The sequence below is a fragment of the Seriola dumerili genome, unplaced genomic scaffold (assembly GCF_002260705.1).
Source record: "Seriola dumerili isolate Sdu_G_001 unplaced genomic scaffold, Sdu_1.0 BDQW01000219.1, whole genome shotgun sequence".
Classification (NCBI taxonomy): domain Eukaryota; kingdom Metazoa; phylum Chordata; class Actinopteri; order Carangiformes; family Carangidae; genus Seriola; species Seriola dumerili.
Genome location: NW_019174474.1, coordinates 7367621 through 7389723, shown reverse-complemented (window position 1 = coordinate 7389723; position 22103 = coordinate 7367621). Strand labels below are relative to the sequence as shown.

The 22103-nt window shown below is 43.1% G+C and overlaps 1 protein-coding gene across 1 annotated transcript; it reads right to left on the bottom strand.

The window, feature by feature from the left end:
• Positions 1-1805: 1805 nt before the first annotated feature.
• On the bottom strand, positions 1806-12445 carry igsf22 (immunoglobulin superfamily member 22). The gene is given in 25 exon segments (XM_022754646.1): positions 1806-1873; positions 2013-2193; positions 2312-2460; positions 2586-2888; positions 3095-3287; positions 3405-3493; positions 3578-3874; positions 3980-4108; positions 4311-4484; positions 4740-5042; positions 5126-5214; positions 5294-5501; positions 5810-5951; positions 6185-6309; positions 6410-6694; positions 7471-7633; positions 7898-8010; positions 8538-8737; positions 8791-8936; positions 9219-9390; positions 9709-9745; positions 9866-9965; positions 11026-11162; positions 11803-11937; positions 12328-12445. Coding segments are annotated over 25 exon segments (4056 nt in total).
• Positions 12446-22103: the final 9658 nt, after the last annotated feature.

Below are 22103 nucleotides of genomic sequence, written 5' to 3'. Positions count from 1 at the left end.
TGATCTGAAATCCTGCAGTCACACAGTATTTAGTTTGTCAAATACCTAGATTGACTATTCAGGCTTTCACGTCAAACTACTTCCACCTTATTGTTCCTTAGCTGAGCAGTGAAGAGGTGGAAGGTACCAGTGACGTAGGTTTAGTGCCTGTTCGTGCCACGGACTGTATGGTTGATGCTTAATTGATTTGAACCTGGCAACCCAACACTGCCAGTCCCTTGGTGGCTCTATAGAAATGGAGTTTGTGGGAGCCAGCATAGTGACGTCAGGATGGAGAGGGGTTGTCACCCCTCTCTGTCTGTTTGGCAGCTCCTCACCAGACCACACTCACTCTCTCAAGAAGCAACAGAGCACTCAGAGACAAAGCCTATACAGATGCTGTCACACTGGGTCACACAAAGTACTAGGTCACTTTTTGTTTTGTCTCTACAGATTGGATTTGAAATGAACAGTCACAGTGAACTTAAAATGGACTTTCGGGTTCAAAGGTTCAAATACAATCTGTATTCAAACCATATTGGATGAACAGTGTTGGACTCATGGGCCTTTTTAGACGTATATTCTTCCAAGTTTATGAAAACGCAGAAGTATGATGGTCTTAAAAAAACTCAATGCAACTGACCAAGGAGTGGAAATGGCTGCAGTCCAGGCCTGGCAAAGTGTCAGCAAGAGAAATAATAAGTGTCTTGTGACATCTATGAGCTGTAAAATCATAGACTTCAAATTACTTGCAACCAAATATTAAATGTGGCTTTTAGTTTGTTTTAACTTGTCCAATTCGCTGACCTAAAATTGAGAGAAGGATTACAGCACCTACACAGCTCCTCTGATGTGGATGATAATGCCCTTAAAGCTGACAGTCAGCCCCTTAACCCCATTGTTTCAGTTCAAATCCAATAATGTTATGGATTACAGGGCAAATGTGGAAAAATGTGTCACACTAATACTCTCTGACAGCATTCTCGTATAGAAGCTGGAAATAATTTCTACTTTTGTTTGAGACACAATCTGAGTTTTTTTTTTTATATCATCCACAGTGGAAAACACAAAACAGGGCAAGTGAGAAGAGGATGTCATCTGATGAACGTTGACCTTGTAATCACATGGTGTGCAGATTCACAAAGTAAACTACAGGGACACTCCAAAGAGGAGTGACATTTAGATTTTGACCACTAGCATAACTGGCAGCAAACCACCCTCAAACTATGTGACTGTGTGGATGTGGTGCACTGTGGAGACACATAGACTATCCATTCAGCGTGACTGACATGGCATGTGACCCTGTTCAGCAAGTTCTGTGAAACAAGTGTAGTTGGGAAGTGGAGAAAAGATGAAAGTCAAATTCTTTTATCCAGAGAAAAACAGCTGTGACTCCAGAGGGAAAGGACAATCTCACTGGTTGACCAAGCTGACTAATGAGTAACCCCCCCACCGATGGACCAATCCGAATATAAGTCTCATCTCCCCACCCCCACCACCACCAGCACAAACAACACCAAACCTCTGCTCCTGTTAGCTAGAAGGGCCTACACCAAGGACTGAAGGAGCAGGGTCTGACCGACTGCGGAGCGATCTAGTGGTTCACTATGATGCAATTACCAGAGCCGGGGGAATTAGTAAAGGTGACAGAAAGCTTTAAAAAAAAAAACATAATTTTAACGAATAAAAATCTGGAATTCAAGTCAATCATCATTTATGTGTTGTTCCAAAACTGTAAAACGATTGTGAGTGGCAACAATACATGCAGAATAAAGTCGGTGGCCAATCAAGATGCGTCTCTCCTGGCAACAGTTCAAGAAGACTTCTTACAAAATAAGCTTCTCTTTGTTTGCCTGGTTGGTCAGGCTCTCCAACAGGCTCTTGTCATCCTTATCTAGAAGACACAGTGACATGCAGAGAGATCAAGTTTTTGTTCAGCTAAAGCATGAGATCCTTTTTTTTTTTTTCTTTCTTTTTTTTTGTATAAATCCATAATTCCTCTCCCCTCTCTCCCTCCTTCTCTGAAACCTTACCAAAGATCACCAGCTTGCAGGAGCACCTGGACATCCCCAGAGGGTTCTCCAGCACCAGTGTGTATTCTCCACCGTCTTTGGCTCCACAGGTGGGGATGACCAGGGTGCACACTCCGTTGGCTGTGCTGTGCCAGAACCGAGGGGAGTCAGAGATCTTTGATCCTCCTTTATACCAGCAGGCCTACGCAGCGGAATCACCACCATTATTATTACTTGTGGGGGACAGGAGATGAAATCAAAGGCGAAGACATTTTCAGACAAATGTGTCAGGTACTAATGCGGAGATGAGTCTGTCCTACCTGTGGAGGTGGCATGCCCTGATAGGCACAGCTCATGGTGCAGTCATGTCCTCTGCGAACAGCGTGGTCCTTCAGTGGCAGCAGGAAAGTAGGCTTGACCTGACGTGGTGGTGAGGCGTACTCTTTCAAACGAAGGCTGCTGATGCACTCTTGTTAAAAATATATAAATACAGACATACACAAAGACACACATTTGTATTTGTAATAAGGAGAAGCACTTGTTTGACGTGGCTATGAGTGATATAACACGGAAATCAAATGTCGGCTCACTCACCTTTCTCCTTGGCGATGATGAGAGGTTCCTTCGAGTCCAGGGGATCGCTGTCCCCAATAGAGTTTTGCGCAATGACCCTGAAGTAGTATTTCCTCCCAGGAAGCAGTCCAGTGACAGTGTACTTGCTGCTGAACACCCGCTCGGCCACAGTGAACCAGGAGGCAGTGCTGGTGTCTCGTTTGAGGATGACATAATGTGCTCCCTCATCATTGTCAGCTAGGTCTGGAGAGTGATCCCACTGCAGGGTCACTGTGCCCGGGACCTCCTCTTCCAGGCGTAGGTTCTTTGGGGGTCGAGGAAAGTCTGATGAAAAGAGGTGAGCACAGACGGAGGAGGAAAAGGAAAATGAATGGCGATCACCATCAAGTTTCTCCATATAGGATCTGGAAGTTTCCACAAAGCCATCAAAGCAGCTACAGAAATGTTTGGCAAAATACAGTAAATAACCATAAAAGAAAGCACAGAATGAAGGAATGGAGGAATAAATGATCGATCCTTCCATCGCTTACCTGTAACCCTCACATTAACATCATAGTGAGCCTCTCCATAGTCGTTCTTCAGGTGGGCACGGTAGATACCAGAGTCAGATCGCTGAGAGGAGGAAATTAGGAACTGGGAGCTGTAATTGTTCTTGGTGATGACTTCCTTTCCTGTGGTGAGGATACCATCCTTCAACCAGGTTACCACTGGGGGGGGTGAGGCCTTTGAGGTTTGAGGGAGACACTAAGAATTTGTTTGATAGGACTAATGTGGAGAGCATGTTAGTCTTGTGGCTCAAAGCGATATTACTAAATACTGCGTAGATGATCAGAGTCTTACAGTGAAGCTGAGGTGAAGGCAAAGTGATGTTCCAGCTCGGACCACCTTCTGGTTCTTCAGCTTTCCCTGGAGATCGAACCTGGGTGCCACTGAATGGGAAGAAATAAAAAGAATAGAAAAGTAAAGAAAGAAAAGGGGCTAAAGGGTACTACAAGAGAATGCAGTCATATTACCAGGTGGAGGCATGGCCAATACACCCTCCGACAGCTCAATGGTCTCCCCCACCCCTCCTTCATTGACAGCCCGGATTCGGAAGTGGTACTTCATCCGCTCCTGAAGTCCTCCCATGGTGAAGGCGGTACCAGCAATTGGGATCTTAGTGGCTTTCATCCACTCTTTAGCATCTTCGGAGCGCACCTCTAGGACGTACCCAGAGGGATCATCTCCCTGCTCTGGAGGCGTCCACCTCAGAGAAATAGAGGAGTTTGTGGAGTCAGACACACACAGGTTCCTCACCAGGCCAGGAGCACCTACAGGGGGAAAGACAGGCTTTTTAATTGCATTGGATAGTGCAAATAATAGGAATGAAAAAAGGAAGGAGGGAAAGAAAGTGAAGGAAGCAGTGAAGGACTCACGTATTGGGTCTTTGGCCAGCACCGCGTTAGAAACGGTGCTGGGACTGCCCGCTCCGGCCCTGTTTACACTGATCACTCTGAATTCATACTCCACATCATCAACCAGCCCATCCACAGTGAATTTTGAATCTGAAAACAATAATATAGATACATATAAGTATATTGACACAAACAGAAGAGTATGTGTGGTCAATACGGAAATGAAAACCATACAGGTTTAATGATTTCATTGAACACGTATTCCACACACTGAGTACACTTTGAGTAAAAGGCATAGCAGCTGGTTATGACAACAAAACATGAAAGCTTGATAAACTGCCCCGAGTCTGACCTGTGAGCAGCTCCTTATTGACCTGCAACCACATATTGCTGCCTTTCTTCCTCCGCTCCAGAATGTAGCCCAGAACTGCGGCTCCTCCATCATGGGCTGGGGGTGTCCAACTCACTGTCATGGTATTCTTAGTTACATTAGACACTTGGGGCTGAGATGCTGTGCCCGGAGGCTCTGGGTGGGTGGATTTAAATCAGGATAAGTGTTCATAAATGCCAGAATCGAAGAACAGAAGATGTGTTTGATCATTTTAACGGCTGATGATAATTACACGGAGGTGAACGGTGAAAACAGTGATGGTGATTATTCAAGTCTCACCTGCGAACCCCTTCTCTCTCTCTCTTTTACACTTGCCTCTGGGTGATCTGAGGCGGGTGATTTTGACGATGACATTGATGATGATGATTTATAGTTTAAATTAGTCCTCACCTATGGGTTCTCCGGCGCGCACCTCCTCTGTCTCAAGAGGTTCACTCATTCCCTCGGCGTTGACAGCTCTGATGCGATACTGGTACGCCTGGCCCTCCTCCACTTTGTCATCGCTGAAGACGGTGGTGCTGCTTTCCACCTCGCCAGCCCTGTTCCAGGACTTCTTACCCGCCACGCGCCGCTCGATCACAAAGCTAGTCACCTGCTTGCCCCCATTGTCCCGGGGAGCCTTCCACTTCATCTTGATACACTTTCCTGATAGCTCAAGGAACTCTACTTTGCCTTGGGGAGGCTTTGGATGGTCTAGAGAATGTGGTACACAATGGGTTAATTACCTCAAATAAAACTGCTTTAGCTTTTCTTTCCAAATATTTGTCATCACCCACCGATCACGTTCAGATGCAGGTTGGCGACAGCAGTGCCACAGTCACTCTTCAGACGGACCATAATCGCACCGCTGTCTTCTCGCACACATCTGGGGGTGAAGTGAGAAGAGGTTTTTTAGAATTGTGTATCTGTATTTTCATTTGTTTGATCTGAACCTGCTCACCCACCTGCTGAGCACCAGGGAGGTGCTGTCAGCCGTCCTCTCCACCTTGGTTCTCTCATCCTCCGTGACCTCCACACCATCTTTGTACCAGGTGACCTTGGGAAGTGGTTTGCCTTTGAAGGGGATCTTTATGGTGGCTGTCTGACCTGCCTTCACAGTCACAGGTTGGGCCCCCAACAAGTCCAACACAGAGGAATCAATCTCTGGAGGGTCTAGGAGACAGAGTTCACATACACTTGAGTCTGTTCTATTGATTTTTTCTTTAAATAAAGTTTTCAATTTCTAGTGTGGTTTTAATTCATTTTGGATACAGGTTTGGTAGCTGGCTCTGGTGACTCCTAGTGCTAGTATCAAAAAAGACACTGTGGCAAACAGGACAACAAGCTGATCTTCAGCATAATGAAACTGACTGGATTTAAATATTTACATGGTGTTTGACAGTGACGGGAAGCTTGTTCCAGTAAGTACCTGCCCCCACTTGTGAATACACACACACACACACACACACACACACACTGACCTGCAATAGTGAGCACAGCCTCACTCTCAGCCCCCTTGGCTCTGAAGGTGTACTTGCCCTCATGGGCGTCAGTCACACCAGAGAAGATGAGCTTGTGGACGGCTCCCTGTTTGAGCACCTGAATCCCACTCAGCTCTGAAATCTGTCAAAACACAACATTGGTTTTTATTATGCGCCAACAATCAATCAATCATTGGTGGTAATGAAGTAGATCATTATGCCCTTCAGGTTGTTTATTATTTGAAAAACCCACTTACACTTTACACGCATTAAGGTATAAAAAAGGGAGGACCAAACTCATACTACTGTGATTGACAGAAGGATGCAGCATTTAAAGACTTTGACACTTTCATCCTCTCTAATATCATCTCTTACCTCCACCCCATCCTTCAGCCACACTCCATCCACCTTCTCATCATCGAGAACAACACACAGCTCTGCAGGGGAGCCTGTAGGACACTGAGCGTCTGACATACCACTCTTCACTGAGGCAAAGCGCTCTGGTAACACACAAAGAGCAGAGCTTCATCAGTCAGTAATGCTCCAATGTTAACAGTTGACTGACACTAAGAATAACTCCACAGAGACAGATATCATTACCATCCACGGTTAGATTGGCAGACGTGACATATTCGTGTGTGTCGTTGTCCTGAGTGCAGACGGCAGAGTACACTCCCTCGTCTGTCAGCTCACAGTCCTCGATGATAACCTCTGCCCTCCTCCCCTCACGCATGAAGATGTAGCGACGGCTCGCCGTGATATCACACCCATCCTTCAGCCAGCGAATGTGCACGTCCTTTGAGCTCATCTCGCACTCCAGACGGGCCTTGCCTCTCTCCTGCACACGGACGTTTTTCAGGTGGCTGGTAAACTTGATGGGAATCCCTGGATAAAGAGCGAAAAACAAGAGGCCAAGGTCACTTGAAGGTTTATTTGGCCATTGCTAGCATAATGTATTATACCTATACAGATATTATATTATAGCAAATACTATAAACACATGCAAAATTAGCTTAATCACATTTAAAATGGAAAAAACATAATTATAAGGTGGAAATATGAACAGACTTTAATTGTGAGCCCACTTACAGTGGGCCTATCAGGTTTGTTCTTCGTACTCACTCCCTCAATATATAGTAGACCTTCGTTATAGCATTATACTTAAAGAGCCAAAAAGATAGTCTACTCATAACTAACTGTAATTAACACAACCTCAGTGACTATGCTTCTGTTCCTGCAACCCCAGAGGACAGCCACATGTCCTCATGAAGATATTTACATGCCCCAGCTTGTACCTTGGGCAAGTAAGCATCTTGTTAGACAGAGCAGTAATAAATGAGCTTGTTGTGAGGAGGGATTTGGTTGGATTACTTTCAAGTCAGCACTAGGAGGGAGGATTTATTATGCTACACATACGTCTTCATTTGATAGAGGGAAGATGATGTTTTTTAGCACAGCCATGAAGGAACGAAGCCTCTAATCTCAGGGGAGGGGAAAAGAAGGCAGTGAGAAGGGGGGAAGTTTGTTTCCTTAGAAATGCTAGCTCCACTAAAACAGGAAGACAAAGGCCTTCTGGGAGAAACAAAACAAAACAAAACAAAAAAAGAACACGAAGAAAGTTTTTTTTTTTAATGATGGTAAAACCCAACGGTTGTCCGTACGTTCAATGAAAAGCGGCACAGTGGCAGTGAGGTCTCCGATGCTGATGGTGTAGTCTCCAGTGTCACTGACTTTCACATCCTTAATCTTCAAGGTATAGGTCAGACCATCCTCAGACAAGGACACATCAAACTTTTCATCTCTTTTAACTTCCTTTCCCTTTACCTGGAAATACACAGAGACTTGTGGGAAAACAATTTCCATATTACTCTTGAATCACATCTTATGCCCTGGTGTTCATATCTCCCAAGAATATTAGTCAATTCTTTTTTGTTCCTTTCATCTAAGTTACCTACTGTAGATGCCATAACTCCTAGAAACTTTCCTAGAAAGGCGTTTCTTAATGTCAGCTCCTAGATGGAATATTATATAATTCTGTAAAAATGTAATTAAGTCCATCAATGTGTTTTTTTTTAGTCTGATACAAACCTTCCAGATGAGTGGTGCGTCCGTCTTCTTGGAGAGACGGACCTCAAACACGGCAGTCTGGCGCTCTGTCACTTTTTTCGGCTTGAAGTCAGACAGGAATGTCAGAGGTTCATCTGAAAGAGAGATAAGAGAGCAAGAGAGAGCAAAAGGCTGTTCTTTTAACTTAAAGTATATAGACTAAATCATTTAAACACCTCCCTGACAATGATTCGGTGAAAAATAACCGCATTTGTATGATGGCTGGCAATCGAGTCTTTGATATGTGGGAGTTCAGAAATATATACTGTATATGACTACTAAGAAAGCGCCAAAGTCATCATTTTGTCCGTTTGTGCCCTGTAGATGAAACGAGAGATGACAAACAGGATAGGGAAGTGGCACTGAAGGGAAGCAATAACAATCACACAGACATGCAGGTTATTATGCTCCTATAAAATTTGTTCCTTTCTGTTAAACAGTCTAAGTCCAAATCACTTCAATGACAGAACACCACATGGCACAGGTGTTGAGAGATGCAAATGGCAAAAAGAAAAGAGAGAGAATAAAAAGTGACACTGAGAGTGGGTAAATCCTATCAAGGATGACATTGCCTCTCCAAGTTATGAGCAGTGGGAAGGACTTAGTCCCATTCTGCACTTGCCTTTGACGTTAAGCCTGGCTGACAGTCTCTTGTCTCCAACCTGCAGCGTATAGGTGCCCATGTCACTGAGGCTCACGCTAGAGATGCACAGCATGTGCTTGGTTCCCATCTGTTTCACTTCATATTTCCCATGAGAGTACTGGATCCGCAACAGCTCCGCGCCCTGAATCGTAAATAAAACTGCTGGATGAGGGGGAGAACTCACAAGTGGTTTATATAATGGAAGAAGCCGTATATATGCAAACTTTGACACATTCACACAACACACAGGCAGACAGAGTTTACCAGAAACCATTGCATCCTGATGTTTGGATCCTTCAGTTCCAGGATTGTGTCGAAGACAACGTTGGTGTCAGCTTTGGCAGTGATGTCCTCCAGGGGCTTCAACACACGAACCATCTGGTAAAAAAAATCAAAATGCACAAACATTAATTCACATATAATCCAACCGCAAAAACTGACAATATGACACTGCAAAACATTTTCCCATCTTCACATGAGCTGACTTGAGTGTTGTTATGCGACATACCTTTGGTGCTGTGGCTGTGTTGTGGGACATTTAACTTTTTTGTTCTCTTTTCCATTCTGCGCTATTTTAAGCTGTTTTTCATATCATATCACCTTTTTCTTCCTTATGTGATCCTGTGGTATATGAACAAGCTCTCTGTGTGACAGGCCCACCTCCACCTCCACTTTCTTCTTCATCTCCTTCAGCTTCTTAAGAATGCCTCTGAAGTCGGTGAAGCCGTACTCGGCACAGATCCTCTCGTAGTCCTTCTTGTCAGCTCCAGCCAGGATCTTTAACATCTCCTCCTCTGTAGGTGGCTTCTTCTCCTCTCTTTTCTCCACACTGCTGCACAGGGAGAAAGATCTCAGATGGGAAATAAGTGTGCATGAGTGTTTACATGCACATATAAAAGTGTGTGCCAGGCTTGTGTGCATGTATGTCTGACAGTGTATGCATATGTGTGATGACAGCTCATAAGCTTCTTCCTCTGCCCCTGCGGCAACACTGGTGCATGGTGGAGCTCTTTAAATCTCGTCCTGTAGATATTTCTGGATTCATGCAAAAAAAAAAGGGTCTGGGGGTGGATCAAAGAAAGCTCCATCACACCTTGAAAGGTTTTGGGAGTTTCATGGTTAGTCTTTGACAACAGGCCTGTGTTCCTACCGTTTCTTCAGCATCTTTTTGAAGTCCAACGCTGGATCTAGAAACAAATATAGAGAAACTTTCACCTGAGCCGCTGGGTGAAAACAGACCATAAACTAAATAACTATCAAGACTAGAAAGATTCACACAATGTATCGTATGAAATGGCTAAACTCACTCTCTGTAACGATGAGAGATATGGAGTAAGTGGCCTCTCCGTGCTTATTGGAAGCAATGCACTTGTAGACGTCAGCATCCTCCAAGGCCAAGTTTTTGATCTGAAGTGGAGGAAATGCATTACAGGCTACACGAGAGGAAATACAATGGCTTGCTTGATGCCTGCTATAAGACGAATCTAAAACTGTCATACTGTCATTCCACTGTCTGGTCACTTTAAATCCCAGTGCAGTTCTTACTTTAAGCAAAAGGAGGCAGTGTCAAGCTAGAAATACACAGTAAACATGTAGCACTGCAACTTAACAGTCATCCCTCACCAGAGAAACAGATGGCAAGGGGAGATGCATATGTCAGCACCCACAAGTTAATTGCTTTATAATAGCTATTTAAGCTTCACTTAAGCTCTCCGGCTGGTATAGAGAAAGCGCTAAATCCACTCCAGAGTGGTTATAGATAAAAGGATCAGGGAGTTTTTTTGTTTTTTTTTTTGCTTTCTACCTACTTTTCCTCATGATGCATGGCATGTTGTCTGAGTAGACAGCACCAAGAAGCCACAGCCCCTCGGCTTAGTGATAGCCTGTGCAGAGCCGCTCTACTCTGCAAGAGTATCTTATGGTCACATTTCCCTTTTGAGAGCTATGCATTTTGATGATATAATGTGTCTTGGGAAATACATTTGGATTTAAATACAAGTGGATGCATCGAAAGGGATGCTTGCAGATACCGGTGCTCCAATCGCACACCAAGAATAATGGCATCTGTGCATAGATATGATGGATTTTTCAATAAAGATAAGACAAGTGAAACAACAAGAAAAAAAAACAGGGTGTACTGATACAGGCAAAGCTACATATATTTATAGTGTTATTTGACTGAAGTAATACAAACACAGAGTTGATTCAATTTCCAAATAATGGAAATAATAATAAAATAGTAGCCTGAGAATTAGCCATTGTGCAGTTATATCAAACAACACAATGAAGGCAAATAAAATGGTTTGACCTTCTGATATATCTCACAGAAAATCAAAGAGACTTGATAACACAAACCCTCATTTTAGTACCAGGACCATTGTTTTCTTTAATCACAGGCAAAAGCAAAAACTGTCAGTTACTTTGACGAGCGAGGAACACTATGAGCTCTGTAGTTATATGGTCAAACCTTGAGTATATGCTGATTGTTGATGTTGTCATGGAAAGATTTAGTAGCATCAGACATTGGGCACCCGCTGGCTCGTTCCCAGGTAACACTGGGTTGGGGACTCCCCATCACCTTGGCCTTGAACACCGCATTGTCACCTATGGATGACAATAGAGGCAGATCAGGTTAATGCACATTATCATCTTCAGAATTATTAGCAGAATACCAAGTGTCTACTAAGAAATAAGATATGGTTTTTAAAGCACAGTGGAGCAATGACAATGAATGTTTAATGTACATCAGACTCTCTGGCTCTCTCGCCTCTTCCTGTTTTCCTTCTGAGGCCAGCCAGCCAAGGTCAGCACATGAATGCTAATGCTATGGCTGCTCTGCAGTGTTCTGCATTTTGTGACAGGCTATCTTATACAAGCCTGTTAATCTATAAGGTATAGGTATAGTCAGGGTGAATAGGGTTAGGCTTGCATCTTTGTGCTGTGTGTGTCTTTGTTAGGACTTTCATCAGAGTGGATTTACAGTACCTTCACCCAGACAGACAAATTGTTAAAGTTTACACATCGTGGCAAACTTTTACTTCCCAGTGGAGTTCAGTTTCTATCATCTGGAGTTTCTAGGCAAACTATGGGCAGGGATCTAAAATTAGCTTGCACGTAGCTCTCTTTTAGTCTCAAGGGCTCACAGTTGTTTGTAATGCAATGTGAAGAGAGACATTAGGGGACGCAAAGGGGGTTTCTTGAATTTTCAAGGTGCTGTGAGAGGAAAGTGAGCATTTCACCTCACCCTCTTGGGCAGTGATGGGGCGCAGCTTCTCCTCGAAATCTGGGACAGACTCTCCCTTGGGGATCTGGGGGGATTTCTGTACCTGGCTGAAGGACTCCACCACAGCTGAGGTCTTACGCTGAGCCCCAGCGTGCTCTGAGGGTGTATAAAGGACATTCACATCATAAGCATGTGCCAACAGGCAATTTACACTACAGCAGCCTTGCATGCAAATCTGATGTTATGGTTTTTGTTGCACTATAGAACTAAATAATGTAGTTAATTAGCTTTATTATTGATCTGCAAAAATTTAGTCTACAGTGCTCTCTGAGGTTTAAGGAGAAAAACCACATTTACACAATGTGCCAGGTAAGACATGTCACTTAAAGCTACTCTTTTAATTATGTCCACAATTATGTTACTCCTGTTCACTGTAATGATAACTCTAATCTTCTCATAATTAAAAATGCTACATTACAAAGCATGGCAGATGGGGGGATGATGATCTTGTTGAATAATTCATACCTTCCATGGTCCTTGACAAGCCCTGGGACACTTTACGCAGCTTGGTGGAGCTTGTGGAGGAGCTAAAGGTGGAAGAGCTGGAGAAGGAGGATGAGGAGGACATCTGCATCTCTGACATCTGCCTCATCTGCTGTTCCATCTGCTCCATTCTGCCCCCAGTGGCCTGGAGGAGCTCTGATGCCATGATGGTGACGTTGATGAGGTGAAGGTGGTGCCGATCTGTGCTTGGCTGTTGATAGACACAGATAGAGATGTGAAAGGATAGTTTTACAAGTGGCAGACAATACTTATTTGACTCCTAATTCTGCTGGGTATTGTAGTGATTGACAGGTTTTAGTCCTGACATATTGCCTCCTGTCGATGAGAGGCACCAGAGGGACAGAGGACAATCCTAGCCATCCTGTCTAAATTCACACACCGATACAGCTAATATCCTACAGTGTTCTCAATTCAATATATTCAAATATGATGTTCAGACGTCAGCAGACTTGGGCTTGTGTTTGTGTCCTTGCACGTGCGTGAGTGTATGCGTGCGTGTGACGTACACACCTTTTCGCTCTGTCTCAGTGGTAATTAGGTTTGTGTAGCAAGAGCACGCAGAAAAAATGATTGATAGTCATCTCCCTTCCTCTGCTCGTCCCCTGCCCTCTCCTTGCTCTATCATCCTCGTTTCAAAAGTGACTACAATAGTCCTTTGCCTTTGCCAGTCTCATACAAAGATCCAATTAAAAAGGTAATCCACACACCTGCTGTGTGAGATAAAGCACTGTGTTTGTACCACTGATGAACTGTGCTCTTCCTCTCTTACTTTGAATTTGGATTTGCTCTCTCATGGCCAAGCCCCATTTCTTTTTCTCTGCATGTGTGCAAGCTGTGGATTGGAGTATATCTTCACCTGCACATAACAAATACACATTTCCAGTGGCTGTAGGAAGAAGATTGGACATGTCGTCTTTATTTACAAGCCCATATAAAACACAGAATTGTTTTTTTTGCAATGACAGCCTAGTTTTAGCATGGAAATGTCACTTTATAAGCCAAAGGAACAATTAATTACAAGATTAGACTCTAAAAAAAACATGTAAATCCAATAAGTATTTATGTGAATTTTGCTTCCTGCAGCAAATACACTACATGTTGAGGTTGGTGAACTAATTAGCTCTGTAAGCTTTGATACTTAGCAAAGGAAGCTGTTTTTTAGCGACCACAGCAAACTCTTTGATGGTATAACTCTACAGTCTAAAGGAGTAGCGAGTGACTTGAAGCTACAAAGTGCTGAACAGGTTGCTGTCTCACTGCAAGTGGAACACAAGAACATGTTCTTTTCTCTCCCTACCTCTCTGCCTCTTTGTTCAGTGTCCTTGATCTCTCTCTCTCTCTCTCTCTCTCTCACTCTCACAGCATCCAGCATGGCAAATTGCAAAGGGATTTTTTTTTTTTACTCCCCTCTTGGCTCTATTATTTCAGAAAAACCTAGACACACAGCCAACCAAACTTACTTGTTACAGCAAAGCCTTTACTTTCTCACAGATTTAGTCTGCGCCCCAGGTTTCTGGTTCAACTGCTTCCAGCCCAAATGTCTCCTCTTATGATGTTCTTAATCCACACGTTGCCTCCTTCTCTGCAGGACCCTGCCAGCTCAGTCTCCCCTGTTTTCTTGGATCCTTTTTGGTGGATGAGCCAAGGCTGGGGCATTCAGCTTAAACACCTGCTGTGTCTTGTCTCTGGACAAATAAGGCTCTGATATGTTCTGGGGTGGCTGGGCCTGTACTGGGCTGGATGAATACATCATGCTAATATTTCCCACAGGTCGGTTAAGTTTGAAGGTCCATAGTGGGTCATCTCAGGCAAGTATTTTTGAATGTTAACATTCTCCAAAGAGCATGTGTTGATGGAGAGTTTCTAGCAGGCGCTGCCTCTGAGGCACATCTTGTCTGTATCTCTGTCAGAGGTCTTACTGCATAATTTAAAAAAGAAGATGCAGATATGCAACACCGCTTATGCATTTTGACAAAAACATTAAACAACAATACATATGTTGTACATTATCATTCTGTGCTGGTGTGTGACCTTGTGTGTACGTCTTGGCTTCAGTGCCCTTCATGATGCTTTGGGGCTCATACAATCTGTTGTGAGCTTGGCTGGGGTGACCCCAATGATTAAGACTTGGACCCCCTCAAAAGAGGTTAAAAGCAACAGTTCGAGTGGGGTTGGGTGGATTTGAAACATTTATCCTACTTACCTGTAATTATAAATATTATTATATATTTCCCACATTCATATTCGTACCTGGAAGAATCTTGTAATACGATTTCAGACACCCCTAAAGTGGACCGTACCATTTCTTAAACTTGAACACCTCCCCCAACAATGGCTCCCAATTTCAAGTCTTTGGTCTCCGTGCGTCGCGCAGACACTGCACGTAAATGTAGCAATAGCTAACTATCTAGCTTGCTCAGCTTCAGAGTTTCTGAATTATATTGTGTCAAGTATCAACAGATGAACCATAACGTTACCTAGTTTCTAACTTTAGCCTCAAGTTACACTAGCTACAAGTTAAGTAACTAATGCTAGCTAGCTGGTTCGACGGCCTTTCGTTCATTGTTGGCCTGGCATTTTGTTACTAAAATAAAATGTCATATTACCTCATTTGACCAAACCCATTGGTCATTTCACTGGCACTCAGTCATGAGCAGTGAGACAATGGATAATAAGTTGTTATAGACATACGATTTAACATCATTATTCATTAGGCTTTGTTTTCAATTCAGGAGTTTTACCTGGTTGGATAATTGAACAATATCCAAATTTGTGTTGAAGGCTAAGCAATTGTATTAGCAGTGGTGGAAAGTAATTAAGTACATTTACAGTACAGTTTTGAGGTTAGGGTTACTTGTACTTTAGCTTTTCCATTTTATGCTATTACTACCTCTCCACTACATTTCAGAGGGAAATATTGTACCTTCTACTCCTCTACATTTATTTGACAGCTTCAGTTAAACAAGAAAGATACTGTAAGGACTTCTGTTCGCTGAAGCACAAGCCTACACGGTAAGTTTAAGTATTCTTAGTTTAAAAGACAAACTACTGGGCAAAGGAAGACTATTAGCTTTCAAGTCCACTTAGTTACTGTAGCCTATATAATCATAAACAGCCTATGACAATGCAGCTGCAATGTGATGACAAAGTACTTCTCTGATCTATTTCTCAGACCCTTCCAAGCAGGGTAAACACAGCTAATTTCATATTGTCAGTAAGTTAGGATCCACTATGATGCTGCAACAAAAACCTTCCTGGTGGAGAACATTCTTGACATGCTAGCAAATTAGCTGTTAGTAGTCTTAATGTATAGACTAGTATTCTGCTTCTCATTTGCTGCCATACTGAAAATGGATTGCTTTGAATTTAAAAGCTAAAACTGCGTCTCCTGATGTCTTCAATGCAGAAAGGGACCATGGCACTGTGTCATTTGTGGCCAAGAGAGAAGATGGCAAGCCTCAAAAGACAGTCTGCAAAATCCTAACAGGGAGAAAAAGTTCTTTCTTTGCTCCCCAACGGCTGAGCACAAAACAGTTTGACATGACTGTAAAACACAATGAAGCTTGGACAAGCTACAAACTGGTATGTTTTATTTGTCATTTCATTTATTAAGGCTTATTCTTTTTGAGATGGTATTTTTCTTGGTTATTTTGCTTATTTTTGATTTATATTGATAACCAAGGTCATCTAATATTCAAGCAAACACCTAACTGGTTTAAAAAAGAAAATTAAATGTAGTACAGATTTTTTTTTTTACCACCTCTGCACAATGAATGGAGTCGCTGGAGTAGCAACAAATGCTTTGTGTAAGTGTTGACATGTTTTTTTGTCAGATAAAATTTTCTATCCTTGTATTCTCCAGGCAACTTTGCATTTAACACTTACTCATGTCAGGGGTTGTTTTGCAGAGTCCACACACAGGTCACGGTGAATCCTCGCTTGCCAGACATATTGTCAGTTTGTCTTGTTCAAGTTAGACTTTTTCAAATAATCTCATCAAATTTGTTTTTGAGCTTTATTTTTTAGTTTAGGAAAATGAATTGAAGAGCAAGGAAATAATTGCCAATTAATAAATAAGTCACTCTGACTGGAGAACTGTAAATTAGATAAGTTCCTCCTGCTCATATTTGGAAATAAGATTAATTCAACATTATTCTCTGCCTCAAAAACAATGTTCTCTGGGAGGAGCAGTCACAGGGAAAATACTTCAAACACCTGAGTACAGTACCTGTTGACTGATTAGCTGACCCTCACTTTTATGATCTCACACAACATCAGAATTTAAATTTGGGGAATATTTCTTGTTTGATGGGCTTGAAACAAGCTCATTATTGGAGCTGGGTAATGCATGAATGTTTTATTACGAGTCCAGACTACCTGTCATGGATATGCTCTTTGAGGTGACAGCAGGAGCACTTAAGTGTGATTGTTTGGTTTGAGAGAGAGGGGGATAAGGAGAAAGAAGGGGAGGTAGACATAGAGAGCCCCATTGGCATTACTTCTCTCTAATCCTCTTTGCGCTACACCTGGCTGGCATACTAATGATGGAGAAATGACCTAGATTTCTCTCTTAGCACATTTATACTCGCAGCACAAAACATAATGAATGAGTTGGTTGAATTTTATTTTGACGCAACTGCTGTTTTTTTTTTGTTGTTTTTTTTTCTGTCAGCACTGAATCAGAACGAGGCCAAACATGGATATTCACTTGATGACAGACAGACACTAACGCTACAATAGTCACTTTGGTCTCAGTTGTTTGAGCTTCTTCAGTTGCTTCACGATGAATGCAATCTCAGCTTTAAGAAAGAGGCCAGAGGATTGTCAACAAAAATCATTCATGTGATGTCTTTTGATACTGCACACTTCCTGGTGACAGTATACTAAGAACTTTAAAAGTAAGAAAACTGAAGTTGTTTCACATGGTTAAACCTGATATAACACTGGCAGCAGAGCTATTTTTACTGTTGCTGTGTTTGGGCACTTCACCTGTTCACATGGGAATGTAGCTTACTGTGTAATTCACTACAGCAAAGCACAGCACCAGTGACTCTAGATCTTTGCGGCATGATCATCACCACATCTCCAGTAACTGCAGATCCACAGGGCAAAGGTTAAGGTGGACTATAGAGTGTGTTTGGTGTCGTAATCAGTGTTCCCACATCTTCTTAAACATAAAATTCAAGGACCTTAAAAAGCCCAATTCCCTAAAATTTGAGGACAGAACACAGCGTTGTTTGAGACACGGATCAAGGTTAAGTAACTTTTATAATGAGAACTCCAACGCTTTACAGAAGCTCACTGACAACAATTACAAAGAGAGAGAGGCTTGAATGTGTGAACACTGCTCTTTTGTGCTGTGCTACAGTGATTTCTGTTTCTGCACAGAATATATAAATTCAAGCACTTTCAATGAACCATGTCTATTTCGGTCAAAATCTGTTAAGGTCTTGAGTTTTTTTTCCAAATTCACAAACTTTCAAGGATTTCCAGGACCCGTGGGAACCATATGTTATTCTTAGCTTTGTGTGGACGCAGTCAAAGAAAACCCTGCAGAATGCTACTCAATATGGCAGCAGCTGTAGCGATGTGATGTTAAATGCTCTATCTTAGCTGCACATCTCGGGAGACATCTAATTTTCAAATCTGTCTAACCCTATTCGAAAGAAACAGCTGCAGAAGAGCGTGTGTGTCTGTCCTCAGAGTTTGTGTGTGTATGTGTGTGTGAGTGGGGCTGAATGGAGAAATGATTCAAGTCAATTTCTCAAAGTTTTAGCATATGAAACTATAACTATTTAAACATATTTACCATTACTCTGTATTTGTATTCTAAATGTCTATTCGTATGCATTTGTTGCGGAGGAGGATCCAATGTAGAAACTGGTATCATCTCCTCTCCCCTGATTTCTTCATCTCAGCTCGTCTCTTCTCCTCATTCCTCCTCATCCCCTCACGTCACCTCTCCCCATCTCCCGTTTCCCTCCTTACTCATCCGCAGACATGGAGGAATGTTATTTCCCCAGAAGGAAATTCAATAGGGCACAGCAGACCAGAAACTTGGTCGGGGAGGAGGAGGCTCAGGCAAAGAGGGTATAGCCAGAACTGATCCGGCAGGATGCAGGAGGCAAAACCCCTTAATCCCTGTGACATTTTAGCTCAGACCTCTCATCAAAGCCTGCAAGTTGCTATACTGCCCAGGAAAATGGATGGTTGGATGTTTGTGAGAGACTGAAGGAGATGAAGGCTGAGGGACACACAGACGGGCAGAGACAGACAAAGACCGACAAGCAGGTGCTGGAATAGTCAAAGGAGAGAGGTTTTAAGAAGCTGCGGGTCTTGAATCAGTTGAATTGCTGATTAAAGCTGTGGTAGCCCCAATAAAGAGGCCAGTCTCTCCTCTCTTACTTGCCTGCATCACATCTTCTCTATTCAAAATGCAAACACCATGACACTCTCTGAGATGCTGCTCTGTGCATACTGAGTCCCTCACCAGCGATGCCTTACCCCTTGGTTGTGCTCAGTGGTATCATAACTTCCGTGCCACACTTTGACACCCCGTCACAGCCAGCTGGGCATTCACTCCTCCCCTGTGGGCATGGTCTGTTATACCCCAGCAGGCAGCAGCTCCTCTACCTCTATCAGCCCCCACCTTGAACAGCCTCTGTCCGTATCATTCCTCTGCACACCGCCTCCTGGATCCAGGCATGAAGATCCCTGGAGGGTGGGACCTAGGTGCCAAATGTTTCTGCAGGCATGAAAGAGAGGAGAGACAGAGGGAAAACGGCAAGAGATAAATTTGAAACTGAAAAAGCCGTGCGCCTGAATGTCAACGTGTTGCAGATAATATAAAGCCTTTCTGTTACCCAATTTACACCTTTTCCTTGTGCTACTCACCAATAAATGGAGCCATATGCAGTGTGTGAAGCTTTTTGTCTACCTTTAATGTGAGTTAAAAGTGTGCAGGTCCCTTGCTGTGCTTTGGATGCTTGCCTGCCCTTGGATGAAACACAAACAGGAGCACACAGACAGAACATCAGGTACACTAACTGTGTAGAAAAAGAGAGCTGTATTTGTCTTGAGTTTGACAAAAACAGGTCAGATGATCAAACATAAAGAACAATAGAACCAGGACCTCAAAAGGCCCGATATAACGTCTTCCACCCAAGAGAGAAAAGGAAAAAAAAAAAAAGAAACAGTACATGAAACTGTTTGATTACACACTTTGGATGACTTTCAGACCAAGTGTGTGTGTGATGAAATACCGTCAGTTTTCCCTGCAACAGCCTGAGCAAGGTGAATCCTATGAAGTTTTTGTTTCAGTGTAAATTATGTTTGGCTGAGGTCATTCGCTAAGTACTCATTTCAATACGGCCCAGATGAATACCTAAGCATTTCATTTACGCTCCATGTTTGCGCTGAAGATTACATTATTAATCCACGGACGACAAAGGATTATGGTTTGTGGTCCGACAGATTCTGAAGGCACAGCTGGGACAAACTAAATTGAGGTCATATTCTTATAGGCCAGGTTTTGTGTCTTTTGATCCGTCCTATCTAGATTCATATTGGCATCAACAGCTTACCATGGCTACAGCAAGGATGATTGTATATGTATTAAACTTAGGATAATCCACATGTTGGATGCATTCTGTCACCCTAAAGTCAATGATATATTAAGAGGTAGACTTTTACTTCATTCACACATTTGGTTTCATCTTCTTTTCTTTTCTTTTATCTTAAAGCTCCTGCATATGCATTGCTCACCCCAGAGGTGTTTTCATTTCCCATTCCTGATTAAGCATCTTCTCAGGACTGAGTGGGTGTCTTGCAAAATATGTATGGATGTGACCACAAACCTGTGCGCTATGTCCAAAAGTAGTTTTGTGGATGGAGAGGTGGAATATAAACACATAAAAAATTGTTATTTCTCTGCATGTATTTTGTCTCATAGGATTTAAACACGACCAAACCTTGCTTCATGCTCAGGTTTGTTAAGACTCACTCGTCTCACTTGGTGTAGTCATTGCTCTTCCATCTTTGACCAGAGGGTGGCAGTCAAGCGCGTCTCCTAAGTGCCTTTGCTGGGTGTCGCCACACACAGCATACAGGCCACATTATGTGTAATTAACAAACTGCAAGGTAAGTTTAGGGAATGTTTTAGCCTCCAAATTAAAATAATTTATAGAATATAGAATCATTTGCTATCTTCTCTTGAATATCAGACTGAAGTTGATTTTTTTCCCCCGGACTGTGAGTGAACTTAGTGTGGGAAGGCTGGGAGAGCATTCAGTTTTGCAAAAGTCAAAATTATGTCAAATAACACTGTCAAATCTATCATCTGGTGCTTTCAGGAACATATTCCAACTGAGGAATTTACAAGTTTGATGTAAAATTAGGTTGAGGATTGAATGTTCCTGGGAGAAATTAGGGAATACAATTTTTTTTATTATTAATTAAATACAAATGTTACGTGTGTACATGAACGAACCCAACAGTAGTTACACAAAACAATTACTTTTGTGCACTGTTAGTGTTTCAGTTAGTTGAGTTATTTCGTCATTACTTGAAAAACGACTAATCATTGTTTATCAAATTAGCAGGGGGCCTTGGATTCAGGGGAAAGGGCAGAACAGAGAAGCTTAACAAGTTTCAGGCTGTGCGTTCAGCTATTGGATGATGGATCGTACTAGTGCCAAGCGACGGTGAGAGCGAGCGTTGTCATCCCGCCTCCTCTGAGCCCTTTGCGGGGTTGTAATTGGACGCGTGGCCTGTCATTCCCCGGCCACCCAGGTTAGGTTGCTCTGCACCGTTAAGATGCTCAATTGATGGGCGTACTGAGCTGTGCAGTGAAAGCAGATACCCTTACGTGTTTCATTGTAGCAAAACAAAACCATGTTCCCTCCTGGTTTTGCCACAGCTTGTTGCTGGTTTCTCCGCGGCACCTTTCCTGGAGCTCAGCCGGTTTTTTTTTCTCCCTGCGCGCGGTGACCAGCGGGTTGGACGATGGTATTGCGGCGTTTTAATGGGAAAAAAGCTCATGACAGAATAACAACACACGGCAGTGCATCGCTACTAGCTCCACATATCAGTGTTTGTTTGTTTCATCCGGATGTGGGTCTTTGTGTGTGATCTCTCTCCTACGCACGGGGCACTCGGACAACGCAGGTACTTTGGGAGAATTGGGTAAAATGCACCTGCCGTGAGGCGAGGACCAACCGGAGCACATGGACATCTGTTCCCTGGACCTCAAATCGGAAAGTCACAACTGAGTATTTCTGTCAAACCTTTGTTGCAACGCCGCCATGGAGCCTGCACAGTTTTTAATCTACATCGGTTTAATATTTACTCGTCGTAGCGGGGCTTCAAACCCGCCCGAGTATGAGGATGACAGCTGATCGCCCCTCCTCTCCCGGGACTTCAATAAAAAACGCGCTCCATCTGAATCCGCTGCCCTCGATTGGAAGCCACAGTCTCAGTTTCAGCCGTGTTTAACAATAGATGGAGCGCAGAGGGCTGTGACATTTGTTTGATTACCACCCCTTAACCTTTCCCCTGATCAGGTTACTTGCCACTCACTGCTATATATTTCTCTGAAGGCCCTTTTATTTCATTTGTACCCATTTTGGAAAGATTGATTCATCCGTCTGTTGTGCCAGAAAACTGTCTTTCTGCAGGAGGTGTTCAGTGTTGCAGCTCTGTGGAGATGTCCGATCACCTTTCCACATGGAAACTACATTTCTCTTCTTGCTCTTTGACAC